At 42.6% G+C, this 12,052-nt stretch overlaps 1 protein-coding gene across 1 annotated transcript; it reads right to left on the reverse strand.

The window, feature by feature from the left end:
- Positions 1–10,703: 10,703 nt before the first annotated feature.
- Positions 10,704–11,768, reverse strand: CX3CR1 (chemokine (C-X3-C motif) receptor 1). Its single transcript, XM_009704371.1, has one exon. It carries the CDS (start codon positions 11,766–11,768, stop codon positions 10,704–10,706), a length of 1,065 nt encoding a protein of 354 aa, XP_009702673.1.
- Positions 11,769–12,052: the final 284 nt, after the last annotated feature.

Below are 12,052 nucleotides of genomic sequence, written 5' to 3' on the forward strand. Positions count from 1 at the left end.
TACTGGTTTCATGTTTCGCCAGAATAAAGCAATTGTACAGGAAGTAGCTTCTCAGTCATCTTTTGCAAGCTACATCTGTGAAGATTTTTAAATCTGTCACTGGGAGATGTTCCTCAAGTGCAGGTTATTGCTCTGCAGATCATGTACATCTTGTCTCCAGTTTACTAGCAGTCGTAGTGATGTGAACATCAGATGAACAGGCAACACTGTGTATCAGTTTCATCAGCTCTGCTCACAGAAACTAGAAGCTGTTCCTCTTGCTGCTCTTTTGTCCATGTAAGGGCCTCATTAATCTCTTCTTTGACATGTTGTTGCACTAGGGGCACAAGTTCAGCTCTTCGCCCACAATAACAATGACGAAAACCCTTTTTTGAGCACCTGCTTTTCAGGAAAAAAACACGTCTTGCTCTGTAGGCATTATTGTTCTTTCTCAGTTTTGGCTGTAATATTTTTTGCCTTAATAAACCACCGTGCATCTGCATGCTTGTGTTGTCCAACTCATTATTTTCTACTCCATCAAACTAGGTATCTCCTTTGAATTTCATTAGTGGTGATTTTTCTTGATTTCCAGATGAAGTAGTGAATAGAACTGAATCCACATACAATCTTGCGTCTACCCTGTAAGAACCCTTCTTGGTTAAGGGATGATTTCCCATCAGCAGCAACCTTTTGAGATCTGTCGATCTGTCCTTAGCACGCATGCCACATTACAATATGCGTCTGATATTTTAATCATATTGTCAGCAGGAACCAAGTCTGCCGCCTTAAGAATGCCCCAGTTTATCATGATTCAGATGGCAGTGGCCTGAAGAAAGGACCTGTCTGGCATACTGCCTTTTGCCCAGCCCTTCCTTGGAAGACTTTCAAGTAGCGAATGCTCCCTAAGCAGCTGCTTGTATCTGCTCACTGCCTTGGGTGGAAAGCTGGGCTGCTACTGCCAGAGGAGTGGGGCAGCAAAGGCTGCTTGTCAGGGCACGCATGTGCAGCTGTGGTGGGGTGGAGAGCAATGGCTGGACCACACTGTCTCACAAAGCAGCAGCAGTGTTGCAGAAGCCTGCTGTACCGATGCATTTCAGGCTGCATCAGCAAATGGGAAATTCTGTCTTTGTAAGGAGACTAAGGAAGAGTGTGTCCGCAGAAAGAGGAATGCTCAGCTACAAAAAGAGAAGAATGGTTGTGGCGTCAGATGATGAAAACTTAGAATGTATGAATTCAAGAAAACGAAGCTAAGAAAAAATATCTGCCAGTTCATGAAAATCAAGAGGATAAAAATGAACCCCGAAACACCTGCTGATGGCCTGCTAATGAAAAGAGTCCCTGGAAGAGCCTGTGAGGAAAACTGCAAAAACAAACAAACAAAAAGAAATCTCTGAGCAAATCAGACAATGCAGAAAATGGACGAAAGGTGTTGTGAGTGAAGGTCCTGCAATGGCGTGGAGAGAAAGAAGAGTGAAAGGGACTAAGTGTAAGTGTAGTCCATAGTAGGGGAACTCTGTGAGGTCCCCTTCTAACATGGCAGCGTGTCGTTTTTCAGCTCCTCCTTGGAAAAGAACCTGGCAGAGACTAACAAAAGAGGGATGGCGGGAGAGTGCAAGGTTAAGAGGAAAGGGGGAAGGGATCTCTGTGAGAGGTAGAGGATGTTGCTGTAAAACTAATAGGTTAGCAGGGGAAGGGGAGAAGAAAGAAGAAGTCTTACCTCTTTGCTCGATGGTATCAGGTATGTGGCACTGACCAAATAAATCACAAGAGTGCATAGAGATGGACCAAACCTGATTAGCCTGACTGGGAGGAGATAAACTTTTTATATGGGATGGGAAGGGGGGACACACACACACATTAAAGCCAACAGAAGGGAACTTAATAAAAGCAGAACAACCCAAACTGTGAAAACCTTGCTTCTCCCCATAAGATGATTTCAGCCACTCCCACCTTTTATGGAAAGTCTTATAATTAACTTGTTATTTTACAGGATTCGTAAGAGTCTTGCCCAAAGAAGGACTGGAGACAGATGTTTGTCTAACCCACTAGCTAGGCTGTGAAATACTCACCACTGATGTGCCAGTGCACCATCCGTTCCCTCTGATATCGGTGTTAGCCATGGACGGACGATTCAGAAGTGCATATTAGAGAAGTCCTCATCCAGAAGAGTCTGCCTCAGGAGAAAGGTAGGTGACAGTAACTAAAGATAGCCGACTATTGCAAAGATCAGAATTTTGACTGATTGTGTGGATCAGTGCGGGATCCAGGCCACCACAGTCACAGCTGGACCAACGATTACCTTTCTCAACAAACTGTCCTCTTCATCAGATGGCCACTACCTTCTTGCGTGCTCAGGCCTTGTGCAGTTCTTCTTTTGCAATTCAGGTGAATTTGAATTGCAGTTTGCACATCTGTAGTTCCCATCCTTGCTCGTTAGCAAAGTGTTTGTGCCACCTATTCATTGTGCAGCTCCTTTCCTCATCATTTTCAATTTATTCCAAATTTCCTGTGCGTGACTAAAACTGCAACAGTCTGACAGAGAACTGAAAAAGGAAAGTGAATTTATTTCCTAGTTTTAGAGACAACCACTGTCTACACTGTTGTCCCAGGTGATTCACTCATCATTTACCTCAGTCTTTTTCAACGTATGAATTCCCTTTGGGTAAGACAGCTGTTCGTGCTGACAAGCAAAATATTTAAGCTCAAAACACGTTTTCCTTGCTCAATACTGTTAAGTTGCAATTCCCCACATCTTTTTTTCTTTCAATGGTCCAGTCCCATGCATTCTACTGTTTGTATCCACTGGCGACTCTGTGAATGGTAGTAGCCATCATTTTCCTCAGCCTAATTTGCTTTTCTTTCCACATGTTGTGCTTGCAAAGATGCTATATTCAGAACTCCTCACAAAAAAAGAACTGAAACTTCAAACCTCAAACATGACAGAAACAGTCATTTTGTATGCTGAATTTTACTTAAAATAAAAATCACTGATGCAAAAAACATGAGTTGTATTCTTCTTAAATGTGAAATGACACCGTGAGGAGCTTTCTTTGTCTTGTTCAGTGATTTATCCAATCTTCCCAAGCCGTTTCTACAGGCAGATGGCAAATTTGGGCTGTTCCCACTCTGAGGAGCAGTTGACACCTGAAATATAATTTTTCTTTTTTCAATTTCCCAGCCATCACCTAAACATCACTGTGTCCCTGTTAAAGGCTGGTCTCTCTAAAGGAAAAATAAAGACAGGGCAGCAGTGAATAGCAGACGTCTCCTCAGGCCAGTTTGTTTGGTGTTTATTCTGATGAGTTTAGATACAGAGGAATGATGGCATTCTGGCATAAAGGCTTTGGTTTCTGTTTACTTTGTGGTAGTAGTGGCCCCAAGTCTCAAACACTATAGTTGTTGGTAGTCTTAAAAAGCTTATTAAATGACTGGCTTTATCCTAAACATCTACACAACAAAAATCTTTGCAGTTTCTCCTGCCATGTTCCTCACATGGCAGTTGTAATGTAAAGGAAGCTAGTTAGAAAAAAACAAAGTATTTGCAGAGGATCAAGACTGAAAAAGAACCAATACTTGCTGTTATCAATTACTAATCTTCTTTCTATGTTTGCTAAGACCCAGGCACTCTGCCATCACAGGGTAAAAGCTGTTTCACTGCAAGTCCTCTTCAAGACAAGCTACACAGCCAACTTAGATAATATTTAGTTCACTTTTAGTAGCAGGGGAAACCTTTTCGGGCACTGAAATAAAACTGTGATAGCAACAATAAAAGATTTTCATTGGAACATATCTCTCGCCTTTGTGATTCTCAAGATACTCTGATGTGTTTTGTGAATCGTTGGTGAAACGCTTTTACTTAACTTAAAATCCACAGGCTCTCATTTGCTCAATAACAAGCAAATTAAAAACCTCCAAGAAATTGATGTTTATTCCAGCAGCAGAATGTAGTAGCTAATTTTATCTTACCTTTCATAAATATATTTTTCACACACTGTACTTTTTCGTCAATGACTCCAGTTGCTAGATGGGAGTGTCATCCTTTACCATGAATGACTTTCAGGTCCGATAGCGTTTAATAATGCCACCCTCTGGTGGAAATGCAAAGAAAGCACTGACACTAAAGATGAGCAGAACAAATGATGGAGCAAGCTTAGGACAGAGGGTCCTGCATAAGCAAGGGTGATTATAGGGATAATGAGAGGTTATGGTGACTCTGGAAATACCTGACTCCACGTGCTGCTAGCCTTGTATAAAAAGAAGTATGTCACTGACTATTGTGGCCTTTTCTGAATCTAACTTATCTGTAAACTCTGGCTTGTGCATTCAATGTTGTCTATATGGTGTTTTGTCCATCCCTTGCACTGTAGCCTCCTGAAACCTGAGCTACCAGGAGGATCTGGAGAGCAGGAACCAGCAATGGGACCAAGAAGAAGGACGTGAACGAGAGACCAAGTGATGGTGAGTCTTAACGATTCAAATGAGGGTTCCCTTAGGAAAAAATCAGCTAGCAGCAGTATGAGGGTATATGTTTCCCAAGACAGGACCCCACGGGGGAGAGGGGCTACAACAAAGCAAAGTCTCGCTGGAGAGGGGCTCTGACGCCACTCGGGGGTTATGACCTGGTCAAATTTTGGTCAACTCTAATACTGCCGTTTGCAAAACAGACAAACACAGCTTTGAGCCTCCTCAGACACCTTCCTTCCAGGGCAAAGAAAATGTGCTGGTGAAGGCCCTTCACCTGTACCAGGAGGTCTAGCGAGATGTCCCTAGGAAATGCTGAAAAAGTGATTCCTGCACATGCTTCCCCAGTTCCCCATCCTTGAGTACTTTTTGGGCCATTAGCACTATTGCTTCAGGCCCTTCCAGTGGGAAATGCTCCCTGTTGCCATGTGCTCCTGCTGTGGCTAGATTGGGAGGTATGTTGCTCAGCAATTGCCCAGGGCAAAGGGGATGGCAAAGTGCTGTGGACAAAGGTGGTGCAACAATCTGCTCCAGGTGCCTCTTAGACATACCATTTCCTTCTCGTTTGATCCTGCCTGGTTGGAGCCCAGAAAAATAATTGAAACTGCAGCTCAGGGTTTCAAGGAGTTCTTATATGTAAGGAACCATGCTGGTAAAGTGCGTAGGCAATTGCATGTTAAAGTAGCAGCGCACGTCTGGCACCAGAGAGAACGCTCTTGTCAGCAGATGTGCGGAGCCATCTGCTGCTGCTCTGCTTCCTCGGCTTCACTGGTGTCCTCTAAGGTGCCCGGCAAACCATGGCCATTGCAAACTGTGCTGCTGTTTCTGTGTGTCACGGTGCGGCTGGGTTTAGTTGTAATGTAGCAAATGTAGCATTTGTGGGCTAAATGCAAACTTCTTGTGGGAGAAATGCAGCTTCTTTCAGTTGGCTGCATTATCCTGGCATATGGACCTACATGTAGCTGGACGGTTGGGCTGCAGCTGAATATGGAGCAGTGACAAATGCATATAACTTATCAGAGGCTTAAAAGCTGAGTGGGGTGGAAAACATTGTTCCAGTTACAGCTGCAGTTGGCAAGTGGATAATATCCCCTGTACAGTGAAAAAGCTGTGCCAGAGTCCTTGCTTGCATTCTCTGTTACGTTCACTGACCTCTGCCTTCAGTGATGTGCTGCTTCCTGCTGGTTGAAGGATCAGAGCTGGAAGTTCAGTAAATGCAAATGCAAATTCACAAGCAAACCATTCTGTACAAGCAAACCATTTTCCCGATATCCAATGGGAGCTATTTTACAGTATTTCTTTAGGAAGAAGAATGACAAATACAATATATTAACTGTTGATATTTGTGTATTAAATATTAATGTAAGAAACAAGATTATACAGGAGCAGTTGGTCGATACTTTTTCTGTGTTGAAAACAATATGTTAACACTGACACTGCAAAACCCAGGTCTTGAGGTTTGGGTGCGTCTGTGTTGAAAATCAAGCTCTCACAGTAGTTACCAAGTAAATTAGGAAGTTCTTATTAACAATGGCAGTAGAATTTTTCCCAGCTTCAACAGAAGCGCTATGTATGTGACAAATGTCAGAGGCCATCCTTTAATAGTTATAAATTGTTCTCAATTTTAGCTTCCATTACCAGATTTTAATTTCAAATTAACTCTGGAAGTCACAGGTTTTCATTAGAGTTCTAGGGGTCTTACAGAGTTAAGAAACTGAAGTGCAAATAGTAAATCATTGAGCAGGACTGGGTAAGTCCTTAATACAGAAAATATTTCATTCCCTATTAAAATGTGGCCATTTTAGAAGTGTTATGTAAAAGGCCTTTGGCAAAGCACCGCACCATGCTTGGGCAATAACTATGGAGGGAAAAATGTTACCAGCTAGGAGCTGCAAAAGCAACGGTGGGTAGAGATCGTGCAACTTCTAGAATTCAAATTTGAGAAGAGTAAAGCTGGTAACTGAGATTTTCTTTGGAAAACTCTCCTGTGTTTTTTAGCTATAGCAGGACTTGGGACTTGCATGGATGGGACTTGTCCCCTCGTTGGCAACAGTGCGTCCTGCTAGGACAATGGTTTTGTATTACCTACGAGATCTCAGTGAGGGACCTCGCAAAGGTGATAGAGACAAAATGGAGATGGCAGAACTTAACCCGTAACCAACACATTTATGAATAGTTTCTCTGTGAAATATAGCATTAAAACTTCAGATTACCGTGGATCAGGACTTCAGATCACTCCCAGCAATTTCTAAATCCAAAAGAAGTATGTGGGTAGCGACTCCTTCTGGTGCCGGTGTTGAAAATGACAGCTTTCACCACTGAGCGATTTCTTAGGTCAGTGTGATGCTCTGACTGGCTGCATTTCCAAGTTTTTTGTACAAGTTAAAAACCCCAAGAGGTCAATGAAAATAAGCCAAAGTGGCCATGCTCAGCTTAAAAATGAAGAAACATAAATTCTGTGATTTTGGGACTATGATGTGATACTTGAACGAGAGAGATTCACAGTGGCACCTAAAAAAGATACTGATGTCTATGTATCTCACTGCAAGCAGTTTGGCCAAATACGTGTCTTGTTCATTCTACTTTTAAGTAGAACATGAAGTATAGTTGTGAACCTGCTGACAAAATTTGGATTCAGTTTTTATTAGTTCCTCAAACTGTAACCCAGCTGAGAAAACATTTATGTTAAGTGTCAGTGTGATTCTCAAACAAGAAAAAGGTTGATCATGACAAAAAAATAAGATGCAAAGATAGCTCACCACCCCTCAAAACCCAAAGCCCAATCCCCCCACTAAACCCAGAGATTTCCTGACCTCCTTTTTGCACAACCAAATACTATTCAATGGATAGATATAACAAGTGTGCATGTGTGTGTGTGCATTTTCACGTGTAAATTGTGCCTTGCTAAGTAAGCAAGAGTCTATCCTTCATTTATGTCAGGTGAAAAGGTTTTATCCCATACTGAGAGACTGGTTTACTTTCTCATGTGCAATGGGTAGGGATTGGATGTTGCTGGTCCTCAGGGATGTGTCCATCCAGTCTAAGGATATATGCAGCAATAGTGCTGTACATAGAAAAGTGTATGTTGTAAACTAGCTGGGCAGTTAGAAAGCACCAGTTTCCTGCTGCGGAGGTTTTGAAAGAGAAGTAGTATCTTTAAATAAAAGCTACAATTAACTGAAAGTCCAGTTGTCACCATTTAAGGCACACCAGTGGAAGGACTTAGAGAGACATCAGTGGGCTTTCAGTCAGGCTCAAATGGTGCAAAGAATACCTCAAGGAGTATAATGTATAAAATTAGCAGAAACCCAGGAAACCACAACATTAGCTGTCACAAATTACAACAGAGGCATGGTGTGGGCAGGAGCTGCGAGGCTGCGGCTCCCTGTGCATGCTGGCACGGTGCAGTACAGCGAAGAGCAGCAATGCCTTTTTCAGCTGCAGCTGGACCCAGTCCTGGTAAAGTTTGTAACTGGTTGCGCTCAGAGCACTGGTATGTTTCATGGAGGCTGAAGTTTTTTAAGAGACAATTACAACAAAACTCTTCCTGCTAATGCAAACAAAACAAAAACTTTGATCTTGGTTTTCAAGGAGTTTTCAAAGATTTACCACTAATGCTATGAGGAGGCAACTGCATAGCTATTTGTTGCAGAGCCCAATGCCTAGAAACCCCCCTGAAGCTTTTAATCTCATACAGATACTCAAATATTGAGCAATAAGACCTTGCACATAAATAGCAAATTCTATATAATAACTTGCAAATACAGGACATAAAAATTGACAATGTTATGCTGACAATCCTTGGAAGTCTTCCATTGCACAGTGTGGCAAAGACAGAAGAAGTGCAGGTTGTCAGGAGGGGCCCTTGACTTGGAAGTGAAGGATTTTTGCAAATGCATTTCACACATTGCAGCTTGCAGAGGACCCAGGCCTGTCAAGGCAGTTTGACTCACAGTAGCAAGTCTGCAGTGCCAGATGGAGGTGCATGTGGAAGGCGTGTGTGCTGTGATGCACTGTGCTGGTGATGGGTAGGATTCCTGGGAAACCACTGGGCCTAGGCAGGAAGATGCTCTACTTTCCTAGAGAGCTGGCAGAAAGCCCTGGGCTTGCTCCTTTCATTCTGGAGCCAGCACATGGATCATATTTAAAGGTGCCTTTTACTCTTCCCACTCAGTAACTCACCATTGTTTGAAAAATAAATGGAAATTTAAATAAGCCAAGTGAGATTGCACTGCTCAGCCTGGCGATCCACCCTCTTCAGTCTGCTTTCATGCAGATGACTTCTTGTTTAGTCTCAGAGCACCTTCCTCTTTCTTTCTGCACATCTTAGCAATTCTTTAAAAAACCATGGTAAAAATACCATTTCTTAAAAATACCACTTGCTTGGGGGGAGGTGCAGATAGAAACAGTTGTTGTAGCTCACTTGCTTGGGCAGACTTTTGAAAAATAACTTAATTTCAAGTGACACTCATGCTACACAATCTTAGACAATAAGTCTGGAGTCTGGAAGTCCACTTATAGCTGAAATTTTAAAAGTTGAGCATATAGAATATATTTACACCTCATAGAAGGTATTTTATGAAAAGAGGCTATTATACTGTAGAGTGTGCTGAATGTTCAGTAGTGAAAAATGGAATATCTAATACTTGTGGAATTATTGCATATGGAAAATTGCTCAATGGAGAGGCTCTCTTTCAAGCTTTCTTAGAAACAAAGTGGTGTTAAATTCCACAAAGAAAGGGCCTACTCCTCCCAGTGGTACTCTAGAACAACTCTTCTGTTAGTTGGAAAGTGAGAGTGTTTCTTCCGATTTGACATATTGCCAGTTCCATCAGTGTATCGAAATAGGGTCCCACTGACATGGACTCATTTTGTAAGATTGGTCTTTGATGTTTCCTTGTAAGGTGATCTCAGCTTCATAGATGGCAACAGTCCTTTTTCCATTCACCTAACACCAGTCCACAGTGCCAACAAAAATCTCCTTTGCTCTTGTAGCAGATGATGGCAGGAGCTTCCCAGGGAGGCCCCTGGGGAAGAACTCTCAGTTGTCTGATTGACATTTTCCACCCCCAGTGCACTGTCATTGCAAGAGTAAAAAGGGTATTTGGAGGCTGTAGCCCGTGTATGGTAAATGTGTCCTCTGGGACATATTAAATCTCGGTATACCTGCAGGTTTCCCTGGGGAAATCAGCTGTGGTGAGAGAGGCCACAAAGGTTGAGGAAGGTTGGGGTAAGCGGCATGGGCAAGTGGTTATTTTGTCCCAAAAGCCATTGTCTATGATCATATAGGCACAGTTGGTGTTTACAATGTGTGACAAGCAGAGCACGGGTGTGAAGCACGTGCTTACCGTGCTCTGCAAAGCAATTCGCAGCTTCATCATGCCGTATTTGGACCAAGCATGATGACACCCAAACCCATACCTCCAGGACCCACTGACCCAGCGTGTGCTGATGTCCCTTGATCAAGCTGGCAGCCCCTCGCTCAGCAGAGCGCTCGGGGAATGTGGTGAGTGAAGGGCTGCACCGAACTCTGGCCTTTGACTCAGGCCACAGCCCATAAAAGTCAGGAGATATGCCTACTGGTTTGGATCAGCTCCAGGTCAGGTCCCAAATCCTTAAGGACGGTGCTTGCCCTGACTGTTGCATGCTATAAACACTGAGGGCATTGTTGGCACTAAACGTGTGCTCAGAAATAACTCTTTTTTTTTTTTTTTTTTTAAACAGTAGGCTTTTATTAGGTATGAAAGCTCAGGTAAAACATGTTGCAATCAATAATCCAAAATCACTTCCATATGGACATACAGCATCAAAAACATACCCCTTTTCTATAAAAAATATTCCCCTTTGCTAACAGTCAGCTACAATTCATTAAAGAGACCTCTATTTCCTTAAAAAAAATAGTTTAGGTCTATGCACATTTGTACCACATGTGCATACACTGACATGCACAAGTTTTGATGATGAAACCAACAGCTTCCCTATCCTTAAATTCTTCTCCATCTCCTGTCCTAGGCACAGAGCGCTGCTTTTGCTTCTACTTTTCCTCTTCCTCTCTCCTGATTCAATTACACATTCAGCCTTCACACATTGTACTGCTTTTGTTTTTAAAATCTTTACTGTTTCAAAATATTTAATGCTTAACAAGAGGCATGTCAGTAATTCAGTACAGCCGTTAAGTATCTTCATATGGGTAATGGCAATCTCTCAGTGGTGGCTAGCCCTGCAGCGGACATATTTACATGCATTTCTTCTTCACAGAGCCTTTAGACAAAGACAGAGCCATCCTGGTCACTGGTGTTCAGCGTTATGTTGCTGCTCACGATGCTTTCTGCACAGCTAGCTGAATAGGCGACCTGGTAGCGACTGCAGGGACCACAGAAACACAAGAATGGACAGTGCTTTAAGCAGACATGATAAAGGTATTTCCTGAATTTTTCCCCAGCAAAGGCATAGATAAGAGGATTGAGACAACAGTGACTGAATGCAATAGTTTCGGTCAGATGCATTGCATAGTCCAATGATTTAATTTGGTTGCAACTTGTGAATAACTCATAGTGCTTTAAAGTCTCTAGAAAAATCAGTACATTGTACGGGGACCAGAATAGAAAAAACACGACCACCACAACCAAGATCAGTTTTACAGCTCGTGTTTTCTTCTGATTTTTGCAGAACAGCAGGGTTTTGATGATCCCACAGTAGCAATAGCATATGATACAGAGTGGGATTAAAAAGCCAATGGTGTTCAGCTCCACATTGCAGAACACTGGCCAGATGTTCTCCAGTTCCTGGGGGAAGACAGAAATGCAATCATTTTCTACCAGCTGGGAGAACACAAAGTGTGGCACTGAAACTAAAACCGCTATTGCCCATACTCCACAGGTTATAAGAAAGCCATGTTTCAGTGTTCTGGATTTCAGAGAATATGTTGCCCGGACAATGGCCAAGTATCTGTCGATACTGATAACAGTGATAGAGAACATGCCCCCAAAGAAACCGATGTAATACAGCGAGGAAACAACTGTGCATGGAATAGTCCCGAGGGTCCATCCACGCACCACGTTGGAAGCCCAGAAAGGGAGGGAGATCACAAAGAGAATGTCTGAGACAGCCAAGCTCAGGAGATAGATGTCAGTAATACTTTTTTTACTGCTTGCTTTCACAATAGCAAAAAACACCGTTAGATTCCCTGTGAGGCCAAGAGCAAACACTGCAATGTAAAATATTGGCAGAAATATTTTCCCAAATTCTTGGATGTCAGCCTTATTGCAGGAAAAAGCATGTTCATCATAAGCGTATTCAGCTGTTGTTTCTGTGAATGCTTCCGTCATGCTGAATTTTCTGGCTAGAGACAACATGAAAAGGGAAAAGAGAATAATGTTAGAGAGAGAAATCCAGTGTCTGCTATGGTAAAATACTGAGAGACCTCACCAACACTCACGCTTTGGGGTTTTGTCACTATTTGGGTCAGTTGTATTAATGCAGAGGTGATGGTAGTTGCTAACGAAAGCCCAGACTCTGCTGTTACATGTACTTCACTGAAAATTAGCTCTTTAGGATAAGAAAAAATAAATGAGAATTTCAAGGGCTGTTGAATAAGCCCCTGCTTATCGGA

The sequence above is a fragment of the Cariama cristata genome, unplaced genomic scaffold (assembly GCF_000690535.1).
Source record: "Cariama cristata isolate BGI_N322 unplaced genomic scaffold, ASM69053v1 scaffold45110, whole genome shotgun sequence".
NCBI lineage: Eukaryota > Metazoa > Chordata > Aves > Cariamiformes > Cariamidae > Cariama > Cariama cristata.

Coding starts and splice junctions, on each gene's coding strand:
- CX3CR1 (XM_009704371.1), bottom strand. CDS start 11,768: ATGACGGAAGCATTCACAGAAACAACAGCTGAATACGCTTATGATGAA.